This window comes from Zonotrichia leucophrys, chromosome 8, assembly GCF_028769735.1.
Source record: "Zonotrichia leucophrys gambelii isolate GWCS_2022_RI chromosome 8, RI_Zleu_2.0, whole genome shotgun sequence".
In the NCBI taxonomy this organism is placed as follows: domain Eukaryota; kingdom Metazoa; phylum Chordata; class Aves; order Passeriformes; family Passerellidae; genus Zonotrichia; species Zonotrichia leucophrys.
The window spans coordinates 2,897,157-2,917,010 of NC_088178.1; the positions used below are offsets into that span (position 1 = coordinate 2,897,157).

A 19,854-nucleotide genomic window follows, 5' to 3' on the forward strand; every position below is an offset into this window, starting at 1 on the left:
AGCCTGGTCCAGTGGAGGGTGTCCCTGCTCCTGGCAGGAGGCTTGGAACAGCATGAGCTGTAAGGTCCCTTCCAACCCAGAGCATTCTGTGCTCTGTCACCGTGGCCACACGAGCACCACAGCTCTATTAATGAAAAGCTGTCAGCTTGCAGCTCCCTCCTTCCATCCTCATGCTCCCAGGGGCTGGTTTTGCTCAGGATGGCTCTTCATGGGTCACCACCAGCCCTGCTGCTCTCTCTCCCTCCCCTTTTGATTGTGCCCTCCCTCCCTTCTCACCCTCATCACCCCCTTGGTGGCACAGTGACATTGAATCCTGTGTCACAGCCAATTCCACCACGCAAGCCAAGATGAGGTTTGGACTCACAACCCAGAAACCCACTGAAAAAATCCTCCCCAGCTGCTTCACTCCCCAGTTCCCAAGCCACCATCACTGCTGGGATAACACCAGGAGGGTTAATTGGGCATCTGCCCAAATTGTCCCCATAAAACAGAGATACAGCAACTCATGGCCATTTAGTGTCTCCACTGCTGGGTACACTGTCGCAGACATCTTTTTATGAAAATCCTTTCTTAGGATTTTTTCTTCCTGAGAAGATGAGAGGCTCCAGAAACAAAATGTAAACATTTATTATCTGCTGCTGTGGAATGCAACAGGAGCAGGAGGGGGATGCCCAGGAGGGTCCCTCCTTGGTGACACTGGCAAAAAAAGGAGCTCCCTCTCCTCTCTGCAGCACATCTTGGCATTGGCACTGGGCTGGGGGTGTTGGTGGCTTGGGCACCAGCATTATTGCATGGATTCCTGGCTTTATGGAAGCAGGATCAGGCTATTCCAGGTCCATCCAGTCTGTTCCTCAAGGGGACACCTCTGCCATCCTCTGCATGATGTGGATGCCAGCACATCTTGGCTTTATGGAATTGGGACCAGGCAATTCCAGGTCCATCCAGCCCAGCTTCCTTGGGGAAGACCTCTGCCATCCTCTGCATGATGTGGATGCCAACACCCCAGGGCTGGGCTCAGCTTCCAGCCCTGCAGGACCCAGCCTGGGGCTCTGCATTCCTGCACAGCAGTTTTGCTCAGGCCTTGTAGAGATCCTGACCCACAGGAAAACAGGAATTGCAAGCACCAAAGAAGCTCCCTGTGCCTCAGCCCCTGCTTTCTGTTCAAGCTGTCCTGGCAGGCGTTTGTCAGGAACAGAGGATGCAGTGTTCCCTGTCTGCAGCGTGTTCTCCGTATGGCAGCGCTGGCAAAATCAACCATTTCTACTCAGGGCTGTGAAATTCAGCCTGGGAGCTCTGTCTAACCCTCCTGACCTGCAATTTCCCAGCTAAAATAAGTTTTTGTTGTTGGGAGAAGGGCCAGATTCCCTCCTGGAGCTGCTGGAGCCTCTCCTCAAGCTGTGGGACAGCATTCCCCATCTCCCCCATGCCTGCAGTGCTGCAGAGCCATCCCCTCCACTGTGAGCACAGAAATGGGGCAGAATATGGGGGGGGAAACCCTATTTGTCAGCCTGATTTCATCCAGGAGATGACTGTAGAACAGCACTTACCCACTTTTCCTCCCCAGCCTGAAACCTGACCTGTCCTCATAGGCTGTAACAACATCAGCGAGTTAATTCACTGGAGCTGCAGTCACTTGTGTGCCAAAATAAGGCTGAAACTCTGTCCCTTGGTGCAGAAGGGCAGGTGGGAGCTCTGGGGAAAAGGGGACAGCAGCTCAGCCCCACCAAGAGCAGCCCTGGCTGAAAGCCTCCTGAACTCCCACTGCTAGGGGGGAAAAGAAAGGATTTCTGCTGGGGGAAACTCTGTGAAACACAATTAAAACATTCAGGCAGCAAATCCACCAAATCTCCTTCTCCAGCAGTTTCCTACAGCACTCTTGCTTTGCCTGACCATTCCAAAGGATGGTTCTGAGGGAGCTGGGGTTGTTTATCCTGGATAAAAGGAGATTCAGGGGTGACCTTATCACTCTGCACAATTCCTGAAAGGTGCCTGTGCTCAGCTGGGGCTGGGCTCTTTCTCCAGCAGCACTGACACAGCCAGAGCACACAGCCTCGAGCTGCACCAAGGGAAATACAGGCTGGATATTAGGATAAAGTTTTTCACAGAAAGGGTGATAAAGCTCTGGAATGGCTGCCCAGGGAGGTGGTGGAGTCCCCATCCCTGGGTGTGTTTAACAAAGCCTGGATGTGGCACTGGGTGCCAGGGTTTAGCTGAGGGGTTGGGGCTGGGTTGGACTCAATGATCTTGGAGGTCTCTTCCTACTCAGTGATTGTGTGATAATTCTGTGAAGGGGTGACAGACAGAGCTTCTGAGGGCAGCAGCTTTGTGGCCAGGGGTGCCAATGCAGAAAGGTTTTTCCCCTGGGAGCTGCTGGGCTCTGCAGCACCCACCAGCCCTGCCAGCCAGCACGGGTTGTGTCAAACACCAAATCGCTGTCGTTAGCACAGGCTGGAGGAGCCGGTGCAGGGAAAAAAGAGGCCAAGACAAGGAGAGAGTGTTGGCACATGTGACCGCTAATCCCATCTGCCCTCCTGTGTTGGAGAAGTGGGTGGAAAGACGTCCCTCTTCCCAAACCTTCATTTTGAGTCAGAAATGACACGGATTCCAAAAACAATCAGAAGGCAAAAAGGGCAAAAATTCTCACGTTTATGGAGAAATCTTCTTTTAGAGACTCGTCTGAGACAGGTGGACCTGGTAATTTAATCAATGCGTTTCGCATGATTGGCTAATTAAGATGGCACCCCCCCCCTTGGGAATAAACAACTTGTTACAAATACCAGGTGCAGCTTGTTTCAAATTCTTTCTCTCCAGCTCCCTAAAGTTTCCCAGACCGATTAATGGGAAAGCTTACCTAGCTTTCCTCTCTCTGACCAGACTATTGCATCCACAAAACCAGCCCTGGGATTTGCCAGCTGTGAAAAATGTGTATTTTATGACTGGCTTTTCACAAATATTAAAATGAATATTATATGGGTTATGTTAGAAAGTGATGCTGTATTAATTTTTTTAAGTAGTGTGTTAAATGTAGTTTTAGGTTATAACATAAGGTTAAAATAGAAACTGTGCTATGTAAGATATTTTTTTTTTAAAGAAAGGACTCTCACCGAGATAGCAGCCACAGGACAACTGAATCTTTCAGAGAATTTATTGCTCCATTATCAGAAGAAATGAACTTCTTCCTGCCTCGCTCAGTCCTGAAGATGCTGTCAGGATTCAGAGGAAGAAGCTGACACTGACCAGACAGAATCTTGTGTTTGAATGGAATTTATGCATCATGTATGAGGTGTATGAATATGCAACAGGCTGTTGCTTTTAAGGGTTAATCCTCTGTTAACGTGGGTCCTTTTTCAGGTTTATTTTGCCCATAAGGAGGTACCTGGACTGTCTGTAACTCTTTGTTTCTATTGTCTCATATTTTCCTATTCCAAATTGTCCAAATTATTATTAATCTAATTATATTGCTATTTTTATAACCATTTTATTACTTGTAAAATTTAAAAAAAACCAATTGATTGGCGTTTTTTCACAAGGTTCTACACTCAAAAATCCTTCTGCCAAGCACCCATGTCTGTGAGACCTTCTTGTCAAGCTTTCATCCTTCCCAGCATGTGGGGATGCAGGGATCCCTGCTCATTCCCCGGTGCCACCCTGGCTGTGCTGCAGGAGATGCTGCAGCTTTTCCTGCAGGGAGGTGGGAGAGGAGCCTTTGCCAGGGCCAGGGGAGGCTCTTTCTGCTCGTTCACAGCTCCTCGGAGCAGCTCACGCTGGGTTCCTAACGAGCTGCTGGCTCTTAGGGAGGTGAGACTTGCTGATCCAGCACCGTGTCACATGCTGGGGGAAGAGGCGCTCAGGCTGGGAAAGTGCTGGGAAACCTATGGCTGTGGAAATGGGGGCCACCCTTTGATCAGCGAGGGGAAAAACTGAAATAAAATTTTAAAATGAAAACAAACAAAATTAAAAGAAACAAAAAAACTAAAAAAAAAAAACCACACCAAAAAAAACCCCAAAATAAGCTTGATTGCACTTCCCTGAAGTAAATTATTATAAAGGATATAATTATTATAAAGGAGTAAATTATTATAAAGAAGAGAGGCTCAGGCTGGGATAAGTGCTGGGAAACCTATGGCTGTGGAAATGGGGGCCGCCCTTTGATCAGCGAGGGGAAAAACTGAAATAAAATTTAAAAATGAAAACAAAACTAAAAGAAACCAAAAACCCAAAAAAACCCCACCCAACCCCCACCCACAAAACCCCAAAAAATATTGCACTTCCTCGAAGTAAATTATTATAAAGGATATAATTATTATAAAGGATATTTACTTCCCTGAAGTAAATTATGATAAAGAAAAGGGGCTCAGGCTGGGAAACCTATGGCTGTGGAAATGGGGGCCACCCTTTGATCAGTGAGGGAAAACTAAAATAAAATTCAAAAATGAAAACAAACAAACAAACAAAACTAAAATATACAAAAAACCCAAAACAACTAAAAAAAACCCAAAAAACTAAAAAAAAAAAAAAAAAAAAGGCAAAAAACCCCCCAAAAATAAGCTTGATTGCACTTCCCTGAAGTAAATTATTATAAAGGATATTTGTAGGTCGCTGTCAACACTTCAGAGGCCAAGGGAAGGGGGAAGGACTCGAGGCTCTGGCTGATGGTGCTGCACACTGCATCCCTCACCCAGAGATGCACAAACCCCCCTTATTTGCCCTGATGCCATAGGATTAAACTTTGCTGGGAAATATAACCCTGGATTTATTTTCTTCTCTGCTCTTCCTCTTTAGCAAAGGAAAAAAAATACCCAAAAAACCCCAGCTCCTCACATCATTCACGATGGGCCGTGATTCTGTGGATCTGCGAAAATCAATCTGAAGCTCACATCATCTGTGGCAGAGTGCTCCATAAATTCACTGAGTCCCTGGGGAGGGTGTGTGGGAGGCAGAGAGAGAGTCTGGCCTAGGCCTGGCTTTAAAAAATAACCCATCCTTGTCCCTGATCCCTCTGCCTTGCACGCCAAGCATCACTGGCACCTCTGCTGAGGTCTGGAGCTGCCCGCTGGGGGTGTCACATCTGTGCCAGGGTCCCTGTGGTGGCGGCTCCATCCATGCACAGGGACACTGCAGGGACACCCAGGGACAGCCAGCTCAGCCCTGCAGTGCCTCTGAGCTGAGCACAGAGCGTGCTTTGGGGTGATTTGCAGCCAAAATGGTTTCCACCCACTCGCCCAGCCCTCCCAGCATCCCGCTGCCCCGTGCCAGGGACACCCTGCCGTGGGGACAGGGAGGCACCAGCTGGGGAAGGAGAGCAATCCATGCTGTTTTGGCATTGGTTTAGAAGCCAGAATTGTGTTGGTTTGGGGTTATTTTTAATTATCCACACAAAAATAGCAAAGTCAAATGAGCAGTGGGCTCCTTCCTGCTCAGTGGAGCTCCAGCAGGAGATGGGATTGTGAGAGCAGACGAGCTCAGCCCTGCCTGTCCCCTTGCTGCATGTAAAGCAAAAGGTGACACAAAAGAGCTCCCAAAAACCTCCTGGGAGTCAGCTGGCTCTCCTGTGCATGGCTAGGGGTCAGTTTGCAGGGAATTCCGTGGGATTTTACCTGCTCCTCGTGGTGTCTGGCAAACACAGCCAGTGCAGATGCGCAGAGCTACACCCCTGAGCAAGGCAGATTGCTGCCAGGAGACAGAAATAAATGAGAAGAACAAAAAATAGAGGTGCTGAGCCAGGCCAGGCTGTTCCAGCCCTTGGGGGAGGATAATTCCTGTGGGGAACACAGGGAAAAGGAGCAGGGTTTGTATGGGATGGTTTGTCAGCTGGGTGCTCATCCATGGGGGGATGCTCATCCATGGGGGGATGCTCACCTGTGGGAGTGAGAGGAATGGGGCATTTGTCTTTACAAACAAGCTCTGGGTCTGCTGGTAGGTAAAACCAGCACTGAGAGATAAAAGAAACAATGGGAAGGATTCCACTGTTTGATGAATGGAATGAGGGAGATTTGTCTTTACAAACAAGCTGTGGGCCGCTGATAAATAAAGTTAGATACAGAGAGGTGAAAGGAACAATGGGAAGAACCATAAATTCCATAGGAATTCCACTGGTTGACACAAGGAAAGGAAAAGGGCAGGTGTGCATTAGAAGGGGGGTCTTAGGTAGTAGGCATTTTGGGAAATCTGTACCTCTCAAGTAGCTCAGCCAATGGAGAAAGAGAGAGGGAAACTGGGATAAAAAGGAAGCTGAGTCCTCTGAAAATTTGAGAGACCGCATGGGAAATACCCGTGACCTCTCCCTTTTTTCCTATAAATGTACAGGACTCCTCTGTCTCCTTTTTGGACACACACCTCTGGTATTGGTGGGTAGATGTAGGGGGACACAGTATGGGTAAATGAAGGTGGTATAGAAAGTAATCTCATCCCCTAAAGAGTGGCAGCTGGACCAATTACTAAAGATTAGGAGCAGGCCTGATCTTAACAGGCCACACCTGTAGCCAATAAGAACAAGAGGCATTAGAGAATGGATTGGTGGGATCTGGAGTCAGATGGCTGCTGCAAGGACCAGGAACAGTCAGTGCTTAGAAGAGATGCCTGTGAGAAACATCAAGGAGGTGTGAAACTCCGGTGCTATGGACTCCTTGCACTATAACGATAATAGTAAGACAACATTGATATATAAGACAACAGGTAGATGTTCCTGGCAGGCATGAGGGGATGCTCACCTGTGGGGGATGCTCCTGGCACGGGGGAAGGCTGTCCCAAGGAACTGCCAGTGCTGTGGCAGCCCACGAGCCGGCAGCTCCACGTGGCTGCCGCTGTGAGTAAGCACCAGCCCCTCTTGAGAGCCCACGCACATCCTTGGTGTGCTGGAAGTGCCACCAGAGGAAGGGAAGGGAAGGAGGCGGCTCTGATCCGAGATCCGAGCTATCAGCTGTGTCCCCCTGCCCTCCTCCTCCTTGAACCCATGGAATTGAAACACCTCGCTAGGATGGGGAAAAGGAGGAGAAAAGGGTTCATTCTCTCAAGTTCCTGCCCCTCTCCTCTTGTCCTTTGCTCTCCTAGGGGTTTGGGTTTGGCTGCAGCAGCCTCATGGCCAAGTGACCCTTGTTTTGCTGGAGGAGGGAGCAGATGTTTGACCAAAGGACCAGAGCCAGGCTTCCCTTGCAGAGATGCACAATTGCTGACATCCTGCCTGTAAAATAATCCAGGAATCCTTTAGAGAAGTGCCCGTGCCTGCGGAGCTACAGACACACCCCGAGCCATGGGCTCTCATTTGGCTGTGCAGGAGGGAAAGCAGGGCAGAGAAAGAGACAGAAAAATTCCAGCAGGATGAGGAATCCATCCTTCTTTTCCCAGGAGGAAGACCCAGCTTAGGGGGTGATGGTGTGCAGCTGTGCCATGGACTGTTCATGTCCCCCAGGCCATGCAGTAAGAGGGGCTGGGATTGCTCCCATGGGAGCCTGGGCTGGGACAGGGGCTTGGAAAGGTCCAGGAGCACTCCCAGAGCAGGATTTTGGGCTCTGGTGGCCCTGCCCCCAGTGGCTCCTCAAGGAGGAGCGGTCCCAGCACTTCTGGCAGCCGCATCTGTTTCTGGGGTACTTTTGTTCCCAATTTATCCCCTGTCTCCCGGAGCTATTATAAGCAGGTACAATCTGCATCGCCATTGTTATTCAGATGATGTACAGATAATTTTAACCTTTCTGTTCCATTTGTCAAGGGGCTTTTTTTAGCCTCTGTGCCTGCCAGGCAGAGCTCTGGCTCTCCCACAGCCAAGGCCCCCCTTTTTGCAGCACCAGTTTCCCTTGTGAGGGGGAAGCTGTGCCTCTGCACTGCTCTGGGTGTCTTCTCCACGGCCCCAGATATTTTTAGGGGATTTGGGGAAATGTGCTGGAGGTGGTCATGCACTCAAGCAGCTGCATCCACCACTCATGCAAGGTGGGGTTTGTGCGATGTCCATCGCACTCCAAAGGTTTTCAGAGCTTTTGGAACAGCTTATACTTAAAACAGCACTTTGAGGAATGTTAATGCAGCACTTCTGGCCCACTCAGGAGTTCATCCTCTCCTCAAACTGTTTCCAACAGTGCTGCAAAGGCCTCAGAGCTGAAGGTGGCATCACCACCCTGCAGAGCCTTCCCCACAGTCAGGACTGCAGATCACTTTTTTGGCTATAAAATGGGAACTCACTTCCCAGCCTGGAAAAACTGCTGGGCTGTCACTGCATTCATCGCCTCGGGAAGTGCTCTCAAAGCTGGGCCATCTCCTGGAACTCCACACTTCCCACTGAAAAAACTTCTTATCACTTCATGAGCCAGAGAAGTGAAAAGCAGATCTGTCAGCGTTTGGGAAATAAAGGGAAATTCACCCAAAGTGAAGGGCAGGATAAAAGCAGTCCCTACTACAGGTCATGTGGGCTTGGTCCTTGGTGTTGTGAGACACACAGGGTGTCCAGAGGAGGTGACTGCCTTCATCCTCCCCTGAGCTCTTCTTGGCACAGTACAGGGAAAGAAGGAGAGTGTTCTTGAGAAGCCACAAACCATCCCTGTCACCCCAGCTCAGCCTGGAGGCTGCCACAGGCTGCTGCCTCACCTCTGGCTGCCGGAGAGCTTTTCATGCTTTAACAAAAAAGGAAGATGTGACTTCAGCATCTTTGCTTGACAACTCACCCACAAGCTTTGGAGCAGGCAACAGCATCTGCAGCCTCCTGGCACCTCTGGAGTGCAGGCATGGAGGGGTGGCCAAGCTCTTTGGATGCCCCCAAGGCACAGGGGGGCATCCAAAGTGGCACCATTCCTGCAGTGACACCATGTCACCGATGTCACCGTGACGCCCTTGGCTTCCCCTGGCCACTTTGCTGCAGTGCCACCACTTACAGCTCCTGGCCCTCCCAGCTCCCACAGAGCCCAGCACCTGGAAGCAGCCAGGTCTGAGCCCCAGCTAGCCCAGGACATCTCAAATATCCTCCCTGCCCCTCTCCTCCAGAGCCCCCCACATGATGGCAGTGCCAGCACAGGCTGTGCGCCTCCCCCTCCCTGCCATGGGGACATTTTTGGGGGTCCATGACAATACCCAGAGTCCCCACAGCCCTCCTAGCACATGGGAGTGCAAATGAAACCAAGCCTGCAGCGCTTCTTTACAACAAGGTTTTATTTTTCTTTCCTTTTGACAAAAAACATTGAGGAGTTGTACATTGTTGGTGGTCAGCTCGGTTCCCCGTTCGGGTCCCAACGAGCAGCTTTATGTTACAACATCCCACCCCAGAGCCTGGGGGATGAAGGCAGAGCATCTCCCACCCTCCCCAGGAGAGACACCAGCCCCACGCCTGGGGGGACAGGAGGATGGCACAGCTGGGCTCTGTGTGCCAGGGCTGCCACCCCTCCTCACACAGCCCCCCCAGGAGATGTGCAGGGTTTCCAATCCAGTCCCAGCGCCCAACTGGGAACCAGCTGCGCGCCCCTGGTGAACTCCTGCCTGCCCAGGGCATGTCCTGTGCAGGCAGAGATTGAAATCCATCCCTCCGTGCCCCTCCTGCCTCCGAGTGGCACAGTCCTGGTGTCCGGGAGGCTGCGGAAATGTCCCGAATTCCACAGAGGAGAGGTTGCACAGCAGCCAAACCCAGTCCAGCGCCTTGAAAAGCAAGGCAGGGGCTGCAGTGGTGCCTCGGGGCCCGTTCGGTTCCCCCCTCGGCTCTCCCGTGGTTCTCCCGGGGGGTGTTTTTGGTTTCAGAGACGCGCTGTGGAGGTGCCACCGTGTTCCCGGCCTGTCCCCAGCGCTGCGGCTGCTCCGGGAGAGGCAGAACGGGGCGGTTTCGGGGCCTTTTGGGCGAAAAGGGGCTGTGTTGTGTCGCGCACAGTTTCTGTACGTTAGTTGAACGCAGGGCTGACATGCCAAAGAGCTGTGTTTCGGGCGGTGGCTGTGCCCCATCCTGTGCCACCAGCACCGCTGGCTGGCCCAATGTCCGGGGCTGGGGGAAAGAAAAGCGCCCAAAAAGCTGGAAATCCGCATGGAAGGTGCCCCCGCTCGGAGAGCATCGCTGCCTCCCTCCCACCCGCCAGGCACAGACACAAAAAGCCGCCTCCTCCTACCCTCCCTCCCCTCCGCGGGCTCTTACTCAGAGCCCGGCGCATTGTCAGACACCTTTCCGCATTTAGAAGGAGACGATACCGACACCTATATTTAGAGCAGGTACGGCATCGCCTTCCCCTGCCCCCGGCCAGACCCGGCTCTCCCAAATCCCAGAGCTCCGCAGGCTTCGGGGTGAAGCCACGAACGGCTCATGGATGGGTGGAAGGAACCAGGAGGTGCCCGTGTCCCCAGCCACCAAGGGACCTTCCCCAGGGCTGCACGGGACAGGGTTTGTCCCATGGAGACAGAGGGGGATATGCAGGATCTGAGCCTGTGGAGTTTTTGGATCCCCGGGCAGGTTTGGGAAGCAGCAGAGGGGTCCCCCAGCATCAGGGACCGCTGGAGGCAGGAGGAGCTTTGGGCCCTCTAAAAGGGGCACAGGGGGCACTTTGGCCATGGGAAAGGGGGGGTTTGGTCCATGCACAAGCCCTGGAGCTGGAAGCCTTCAGAGCCACTGGGATTTGCTTCTCACAAAGCAGAGCTCCCCCTCAGGGAGCTCACAAAGCGGTCAGGGCATGGTGTGCACATGCAGGAGCAGGGCACTTGGTGCATCTTCCCATCAGGAGAAGGCAATGAGCTACCCAGGACCGAAGCAAAGCCAGGCCAGAGCTGCTGCTCAGCTGGAGAACAGCCCCAGAGAGCCAGAGCACAACAACCTGCAGCAAAGCAAAGCCGTGGGCAGGAGGAAGGGCAGGGTGAGGCTGTGCTGCCTTCACCTGCCCATCCCCAGGTCCCATTGCCACCCAGGGCCACCACACCTGGCCCAAACACACCGAGCATCCTCCAGCCCTCAGGACAAACCCTTCCCTGAGGCTCCAAAGGCACAGCGCCCTCCAGCTCCCCAGACCACGCTGGGGCTGACACCAGACACAGCTCACAGCAGAAACACAGCACTGCTCACCAGGGTGAGCCACCCATCAGCACGGGCCACCAGTAGCACTCCCTGGGCACAGCACTGCACCCACTGCATGGATCCTTGAGAGCTGACAGCTCTTAATTAGCAGGTTAATTAATGACTGGAGCTGGAGGGTGGCCCTGTTCTGCACTGTCAGTGGTTGCAGGAGGGTTGAGCCTCCCTGCTCAGGACAATGCTCCTTCCCAAAGTCTCCTCCTGCTCCCACACCGGGGCCATGGGGTTTGCACAGCCAGCCCCCCACGGCAGCCCCCGGAGAGGGCACAGGCCATGGCTGCAGGGGAAACTGAGGCAGGGCTGGTGCCAAACCCCAATGCCTGTGCCCGGAGAAAAGATCTTAAAGGTACATCATGCACTCACAACATCTTCACTCCCCTGCACACATGGATTTCTTCTTTTCCTGGGAAAACAAGCAAAGAGGCCTCTGAGAGAGAGGTTTGCCATCACCCCGTTGGCACTGCCTTCTCCCTGGGACAGCTCTGTCCTCATCCCTTGGGCATCCCCCTCCTGCAGGCTGCCCGAGTAGCCCTCGCCACAGCCATCTCTGAGAGAGAAAATGCAATTCCCAGCGCTGGAAATACCTGGGAGAGGGAGCAAGGTGACATTCCCAATGCTCTGTACAGCAGCCCCCCGGGGAGGCTCAGTCCTGCCCCCACCAAAGCAGGCAGCAGGAGCCCCAAGGGGCTGGCCAGCATTGTCAGGTGATTAAAACAAATCATTGTATGTGTATATCTTTATATATACAGCATATAAATATATATACACACACACACCCCGTTATATACACACACAGGCACACCTAGAGTTCTCCGTATATAAATAAATATATGTCGGTGGGACACAGGGTACATCCGGCAGCACTGAGCCCCCCACCCCCAGTACAAACCAGTTCTGCCCCCTCTGGCAGCCACAGCTGCTCTGCTCTGTCTGGGTGCATCCCAACCCTTCATCCCTGCCCGCACGGTCGCATCCTGCCCCTTTTCCAGGCAGGATGAGACCCTCGGGAGGGAAGTGCAAAGCCACAGCAGCACAAGCCCAAGCGACAGAGCAAAGGGGGTGGGTCCCTTGCATCCCTTTGCTGGGACTCTCCGGCCATAGGGAGCAGAAAATCCCTCGGGATGAGCTTTCCCGGGGATCCCCTCGGGGCAGGGAGCGGGGCTGCGGCCGGGGAGGGCTCTCCCTTGTCCCCCAGCACGCCAACCCGGCCGGGCCGCTCTGCTGCCCATCAAATGCTTCTCTGTGCAGAAAAAAAAAGTGATAATAATAACCGAAACTCAACAGATTTTAATTTTTTTTTTTTTTTGCACAAAGACTTTTTTTCCCCCTTTCTTTTCTTTTTCATTGTGGTTTGGTTTTTTTCTCTCCTTTCCGGTCGGTTTGGGGTAGGGGCTTTTTTTTGTTTGGTTGGTTGTTTTGTTTTGTTTTGCTTTGCTTTGTTTTGTTTTTTTCGTTTTTCCCCCTGCGTTTGGTTTTGGTTTTTCAGTTTCATTCCCAGGCGCGGCGAAGAGCATGCATCGGAGAAGGGCAGGGCGGGATGGACGGGGGGCAGCCGAGGCGAGGTCAGGGCGCGGGTTTGAGGCTCGGGGGGACAGAGGGGCAGCTTCTAGCACTTGTCATCTTCCTCGGTGTCGCTGAGCACGTCGATGCTGGCCCCGCACATGACGCCTTGCGCCGCGCCTCGCCGCCGCCGCCGGTAGTGCCCGTTGGGCATCTGCCAGCCGTGCCGCAGCGGCGGCGCCGAGCCGATGGTGTTGGAGCGGCCCAGGCTGGTGGCCACGGCCGCCTCGAAGGTGAGCGTCTCCTCCTCACCGCAGTCTGAGGCGTGCGAGTCGTCGTGCAGCGCCAGGTAGGGCTCCGAGATGTAGCGCTGCGGCGTGGACTGCCGGCTCTGCTTGCCCGCCGGAGAGCTGGAAGGTTCCGCCGGGCCGGCCGCGCTGGGATCCAGGCTGGAGGAGAGCAGCGGAGAGCCGCCCTCGCTCTCGTCGGCCGGCGGAGAGGTGTCCCCGGCGTGCCGCAGCATGGAGGCGTAGGACAGCAGGGGACGCGGCTTGGGGGGCACCGGCGGCAGCTGGCGGCGGCCTCGCCGGGGAGTGCTGGTGTCCGAGATGGAGGGGATGGAGCTTTCGCTCAGGGAGCCCATGCCCTGCAAGGCACCGGGACACCGTGGGCAATGCAGGCAGCGCCACACACCAAACCACACCAACGATCACCACACCAAACCACACCACACCAAACCACACCACACATCACCAAACCACACTACACCACACCAAACCACAGCACATCACACCAACCCACACCACACCACGCTCAGGAAGTGCTCTCGAAGCTGGGCCATCTCCTGGAACTCCACACTTCCCACTGAAAAAACTTCTTATCACTTCATGAGCCAGAGAAGTGAAAACAGATCTGTCAGCGTTTGGGAAATAAAGGGAAATTCGCCCAAAGTGAAGGGCAGGATAAAAGCAGTCCCTACTACAGGTCATGTGGGCTTGGTCCTTGGTGTTGTGAGACACACAGGGTGAAGCTCAGCTCAGGGGGGTCCAGAGAAGATGACTGCCTTCATCCTCCCCTGAGCTCTTCTTGGCACAGTACCACCACACCAAACCACACACCACACTACACTGGACTATTCTGGCTACCACTATTGTGCTGGAGTGGAGTAGGGTAGATACAGGGGTTGGTCCTTCTAGAGCAGCTGGGAGTCATGGGTAGAGGCCGAATTGGGCGGATTTTGCGGTTGTGGCCAGAATGAGACCTAGTAGGGGTAGTGTAGGAGTTTGGGAAGGAGTGGAAAGTTGTTGGATTTCTCAGATGTTTGTGGTGGAAGCCAGTCCAGACCACACCAAACTACACTGCATGTGACGGTGTTCACAAAGGTCCGAGGAAGACGGAAGAGACGAGGATCTGACTCCACTTTCAGAAGGCTGATTTATTATTTTATGATATATATTATATTAAAACTGTACTAAAAGAATAGAAGAAAGGATTTCATCAGAAAGCTAGCTAAGAATAGAATCAGAAGGAATGAAAACAAAGGTTTGTGGCTCAGACTCTTTGTCCAATCCAGCTCACTGTGATTGGCCATTAATTACAAACAACCGCATGAGACCAATCACAGATCCACCTGTTGCATTCCACAGCAGCAGATAATCTTTGTTTACATTTTGTTCCTGAGGCCTCTCAGCTTCTCAAGAGGAAAAATCCTAAAGAAAGGATTTTTCATAAAAAAATATGTCCGTGACATGAGAAGGGTGTAGTGCAGTGTGGTGTGGTTTGGTGTGGTGTAGTGTGGTGTGCGGTTGGCACAGACATCTTTTATGAAAAATCCTCTTGTTAGGATCTTTTCTTCTTAGAAGCTGAAAGGCCTCAGTAACGAAATGTAAACAATAATTATCTGCTGCTGTGGAATGCAACACGTGCATCTGTGATTGGTCTCATGCGGTTGTTTTTAATTAATGGCCAGTCACAGTCTGACTGTCTCAAAATCAGTCACAAGATTTTATTATAATTTCTTTCCTTTCTGTTCTTTGCTAGCCTTCTGATGAAATCCTTTCTTCTATTCTTTTAGTATAGTTTTAATATAAAATTTTCTTTTAATATAATATATATCATAAAACAATAATACAGCCTTCTGAAACATGGAGTAAAGATTCTCATCTCTTCTCTGGTCCTGAGACTCCTGAGAACACCACCACACTCTCCCCACATCGTGAGCTTTTTTGCCTTTATTTTGTGAAAAATCCCTTCACCGGGATTTCTTCTCCTGGCAAAGATGAGAAGCCTCAGCTTCTCCATGTTTTGCTGCTTTGGAATGTGGTTTGGAGAATTCTTTACTCAGTCTGTGAATTGTTTTAACTTAATGACCAATCCCAGTCCATCTGTGTCAGACTCTGGTCTGTCATGGGTTTTTACTATGCATTCTTGTTTTAGCCTTCTGATGCATCTTTTCTCTTTCTTTAGTATAGTTTTAGGTTATAATTTCTTTTAATATAATATAATAATATAATAAACCAGCTTTCTTAGAATATGGCTTCAGACTCATCTCTCACCTTGTCCTGGGGACCTCAACACCACAACACCCATGGAAGCTGCCTCTGTCTTGAGAGGGCCATTCTGCCCCATCCCTGCCCCACGAGCTCATCATGGTCTTCCTCACTAAGAGAAGCACACGGGCAGGCACTGATGTCCTTGGTGACCAGTGTCAGGACACAAGGGAACAGCATGAAGCTGTGCCAGGGGAGGTTTAGGTTGGATATTTGGAAAAAGTGCTTCACCCAGAGGGTGGTCAGGCATTGGAAAAGGCTCCCCAAGGAAGTGGTCACAGCACCAGGACTGACAGAGCTCAAAACGCTTTCAGACAATGCTCTTGGGCGCATGGTGGGATTCTGAGCTGGACTCGATGACCCTCGTGCTCTGTTCCAGTTTAGGATACTCTATGATTCCATGCTCTTGGTGGTCAATAGCAAAAAGCCCTCCCAAACATACCCTAGGAAGAGCTGACAGCTCGCCATGGGTGGCATCTCCATGGGTGGCTTCAGGCTCACTCAAGCACTGGCACCTCCAAGCAGGTACACCTGACCTTGGCAGGGAGCAGATGCCATAGCAGCAAGAGGATCAGCATGGCATCCACCCCTGTCCCCAAATACTCTGCAGGGTGCTCAGGAGACACAGAGATGCCACCACCAGGAGATGAGACGATTCAGACCTCCCAGAACCGGGACTTATCTTCCCATTTTTCCTTTACGCTTAGGAAGGGATCCCTGTCACCCACCTGCCTGCTGGGTGTCTGTGACCTGCCCTCGCTGGGTGACCGTGACTCGCGCCGCCGCTCTGGTGACTCCTCCTGTGCCTGGGGACTCCTCTCCTCGGAGTTGCAGCGGGAGATGTCCGGGGACAGCAGGTGCTTGCGCTCTTTGGACCGGCCCCGCTCCCTGCCCGAGCGGTGCCCCTCGGACCGGTGGCCTGCAGGACACACACATCAGCCTTCAGCACCACCCCTCTGCAGCAGCTCAGCTCTGGAGGGGTTTTTGGGGATGTTTTTGGGCTCACCCGAGTCGGCGTTGAGGCGCCGGGCGGACAGCTGGAGCGAGGAGTGGTAGCTGCGCCGGCGGGACTTGTAGGTGTTGTCGCTGCTGCGCTCCATGGAGAACTCATCCAGCCAGGAGCTGTTGGGCCGCTTGTCCCGGATGGTGGAGAAGGATCTCCGCATGGAGCTGGTGTCTGTCACCACCTGCAAGCAACCCCGGCCAGCCGGGGACAGCATTAGAGCCAGGCAGGGCTGGGGGACACGAGGGACCCGTTCACCCCCAGCCACGGGGATGGCCACGCTGTAGGATGGGGAAATTCGGGGTGGGGGGCAGCCAGCCTGAGAACAGCCCCCCAGATAATCTCTGCAGAAAGCAGGGGTGGGAGGGAAGCGGGGTTTGGCCTCAGAGCTCGTGGGCTGCCCTTCCCCAGCAGGCTGGAGCTGTGCTGCACGGGCAGAGCCAAGCCCAGGGGCTGGGGGAGAGCAGCAGCACCTCCTGCTCTGTGTGGGGACACGGAGGGCACACAGCATTGCTGCCTCCCCAGCATCCCTCCCCACTGGGAAAGCAGGGTCAGGAGGAGCAATCCTTGAAAAGATTGTTGGCAGAGAGAGGTCTCCCAGTGCCCTTTGCTCTCGGTTCATTTTTCCAGCTGCCACCACTTTTCCACACACCTCCCTACTCTTCCTTTATTCCCACATCCCCAGCCCTTTCCCTGCAGTCATTCCCTGTCTATCTCCCCACTCATGCTGTTGTTGTATCTTCCCTTTCCTTTTCTTCCTGCCTCCCATGCTTCTCCTTCCTACCTTCTCCCCTCGTTACACCCTGTGTTTTCACGTTATGGGGAAAACATCACCTCCTTCCATACTTCCTTTGCTTAGTTCTAGCAGCTCTCTGCCACTGCAGCCTCAGGCTGTTCTCCATCTCCTCTCACCTTTCCTGCTCCCATCCCCTCCTTCTGGTCACCTCCTTTGCTGCTGAATGACCAAGAAAGCCCACGAGACAAAGCCTCCCATTGTCTTCACACCCTCACAAAGTGCTGCACCAGGACCTGGTGCCTGCACCAAGGTGAGACAGCAGAGCCAGAGACTTCACAGCAAACACCAAACCCCAAAAAGCATCTGTGTCTGGGGGAGGCTGAGCACAGGACAGAACAACAGAGAAACCAGGCAGACAGATGAGGAGGTGAGACGTGGCCTGGGTTCCCCTGGACAGACAGAGCACGTGTTGGGACGATGGCAAAGGACAGAGAAGGCTTTTCATCACCTGTGGTCCTCTGACAGCTGGGCTGGGGCTCCTCAAACCTCAGCCAGTGCCCAGGGCTGCAGGAAAGGAGGGGGACAACATGATCCTGGACCTCCCCCACGAGCCTGGAGAGGGATCCCCCAGGCTGCTTTCTGCTGCCAGCATCCCCCTTGTAGGGCACCAGCAGCTCTCCTGCTTGTGCAGCACCCAAAGAAGGGGAGAAGCTCCGGTGTCAGGGTGCTGGGAATGCCACAGGGCTCAGCACAGAGAAGCCTCAGCCTTATCTGGCAGGCTTTGATCACCTGTGGGGGCTTTGCTTGGTTTTACCTGGGGATCCACAGTGAGACGAGGCATGGAGGAGGCCCTCCCAGAGACAGCGTGGTCCTGAGTGTCCACGGGAAGGTAGCTGCCACGGTTAGAGGGCTGCACTCTTTGAAACTCCCTAACCTCTGGCTCCTGGAAATAAACACACAGCCAAGCTCTTGGGATGGGCTTGGAGCAGGGCAGCACACTGCTTTGGCCCTCTTGGGCAGGGGACAGCCCTGCTTGCTCAGCCAGGGACACAATTTAAGTTGGCCAAGAACAGGTAGTAAAACACTAGCACGGGTTGCCCAGAGAGGTGGTGGATTCTCCCTCCCTGGAAGTGTTCAAGGGCAGGTTGGATGGGGCTCTGAGCAACCTGATCTGGCTGAAGACGTCCCTGCCCATGGCAGGAGGGTGAGCTTTAAAAAGTCCCTTCCAACCCAAACTATTTGATGATTCTATGAAAAACAGAGTCTAAGCCAGTAGAATTCATCACATTGCCACTGAAAAATACCCTCAGTTCACAGTGCCCAGGTGAGCTCTGATGTGGTGCTTCATGGCCAGCTGCCCTTGCACCTCTACAGTGACAGTGGAAACCTGCCTGGGTCTGGGCGCATCCTGACTGCTCAGGGTTTAACTCCAAAGGGACGAATGGGTAGGATTTTCAAAAAAATCAAATCTTCCTGGCCACATCCCTGTTAAAAAAGCACACACTGTCCACAGCACTTAAATGCTTTGGTTAATTCCCAGATTTTGGGGGACTCTGTGGATGTCCATGTTCACTCACGGTGTTGAGGAGACGGGCACAGAGCGACCCTGGAGGGGTCACTGGGAGGTGACTTTATGGGGGCAGGGGGGTCTGATGTGCCCCCTCCCCACGTGGCTGGGGTGGCCGAGGCAGGGGACACCTGCCTGTGTCATACACAGGTGACACAGAGCTGCAGACCCTGGGGACACAGGCTGGGGACACAGGGCGGTGCCACACTGCGCCGGGTGGCGCAGGAACGCAGACATAGAGAGATGTGTGATATATAGAGATGTGTGATATATATAAATATGTGAGATATATATATATACACACACAGACAGGCAGGAGGCCAGGGAAGGCTGCTCCTGCTGGAGACAGTTTGACAGCTCGGCTGGGGGGACTGGGGACAGCACCACTGACAACAAAATGGACACGAAATCCAAAAACATCAGATACCATCACTCAGCACGGGGTAACCCACTGACATGAGTGCTCAGTGCAAAAAATAGCCTGTGGAGAGAAGGATATTTTACTGCAGCACATTGGTCATGGCTCTCACCCCAAAAGCACTTGTGCTGCCTGGCCCCACGGGTCAGGGCAGGTCCAAGCATGGCTGTGTCCCCAGTGCCAGGACATCCAGGGATATTTGTCCCGTTTTGGATCTGCTGCCATCCCTGAGCTGTGCTCGCTCCCCACACCTCCCCGTGCCCACCAGCACCTGTGCTGGGGCTGCAGAGGAGCAGTGCATGACTTTACCAGAGACTGGTGCTCCTGGAACTGCTCCTGGGCTGGATCCATGCACGCCAGCTGGAAGATCTCCTGTGGCGAGAGCGGGCTCAGCGAGGGGTACCCGCCTCGGCTGCTCCTGCAAACACAGCCCAGCTTCAGGGAGGCCACCACCCTGGCATCTCCTCTCCTGCAGCTGGGGAGCCCCCTGCCTGCTGCCCTAGGGTGCTGAGACCCCGTGTTTGAGCAAGCATCAAGTTCCCTGGAGAGCTGAAGTGGTGCTGCAAGGCAGGAGGGGACAGCAGTGCCCCGAGTCCTGCAGCAGCAGTGGGACATCCCAAGGGCAGTGACAGAAACCCTTATCAGCTCATTCCCACCAGCCAGGGTGCTGGAATCGCCCAGTGACCCTGCATTGCTCAACAGCTCCTGGGGTCCAGATTCACCCTTCCTGCAGGAGGAGCATCCACAGACCCCCGGCCATGCCCTTGTCCCACCTTTGCTGCTGGCGATGCTGACACAGACCATGTACCTGGAATCCTGCAAAAGCTTTGTGCCAGGAGATTCCTCCCTGCTCCCAGCAGCAATTTAACCCTTTCTGCAGCCCAGTGCCAGCTCCAAGAAGGAAAGAGGGGCTGCAGGAGCAGGGAAGTGGCAAGGCAGCACTCACAGGCCAGAGAGGGTGTCCTGCTGGAGGTACGGCAGAGCCTTGGCGTTGGAGATGATCTCCTGGGGCAGAGAGGACGGCTCCATGCGCTGGAACATGGGGGCATTCTTCTGCATTG

General features: G+C 53.4%; 1 protein-coding gene across 1 annotated transcript in view; it reads right to left on the minus strand.

Annotated features, from left to right (window-relative positions):
* Positions 1–12,287: 12,287 nt before the first annotated feature.
* The window catches only part of CACNA1E (calcium voltage-gated channel subunit alpha1 E), a 146,226-nt gene continuing 138,659 nt past the window's right edge, over positions 12,288–19,854 (minus strand). Inside the window, exons 45-50 of the mRNA XM_064720512.1 lie at positions 19,740–19,846; positions 19,103–19,211; positions 17,623–17,751; positions 16,076–16,256; positions 15,798–15,988; positions 12,288–13,166 (exon numbers count right to left, since the gene is read on the minus strand). Coding sequence (XP_064576582.1) covers positions 12,627–13,166; positions 15,798–15,988; positions 16,076–16,256; positions 17,623–17,751; positions 19,103–19,211; positions 19,740–19,846 — 1,257 coding nt within the window. The 3' untranslated portion in view covers positions 12,288–12,626. The remainder of the gene's footprint in view (positions 13,167–15,797; positions 15,989–16,075; positions 16,257–17,622; positions 17,752–19,102; positions 19,212–19,739; positions 19,847–19,854) is intronic.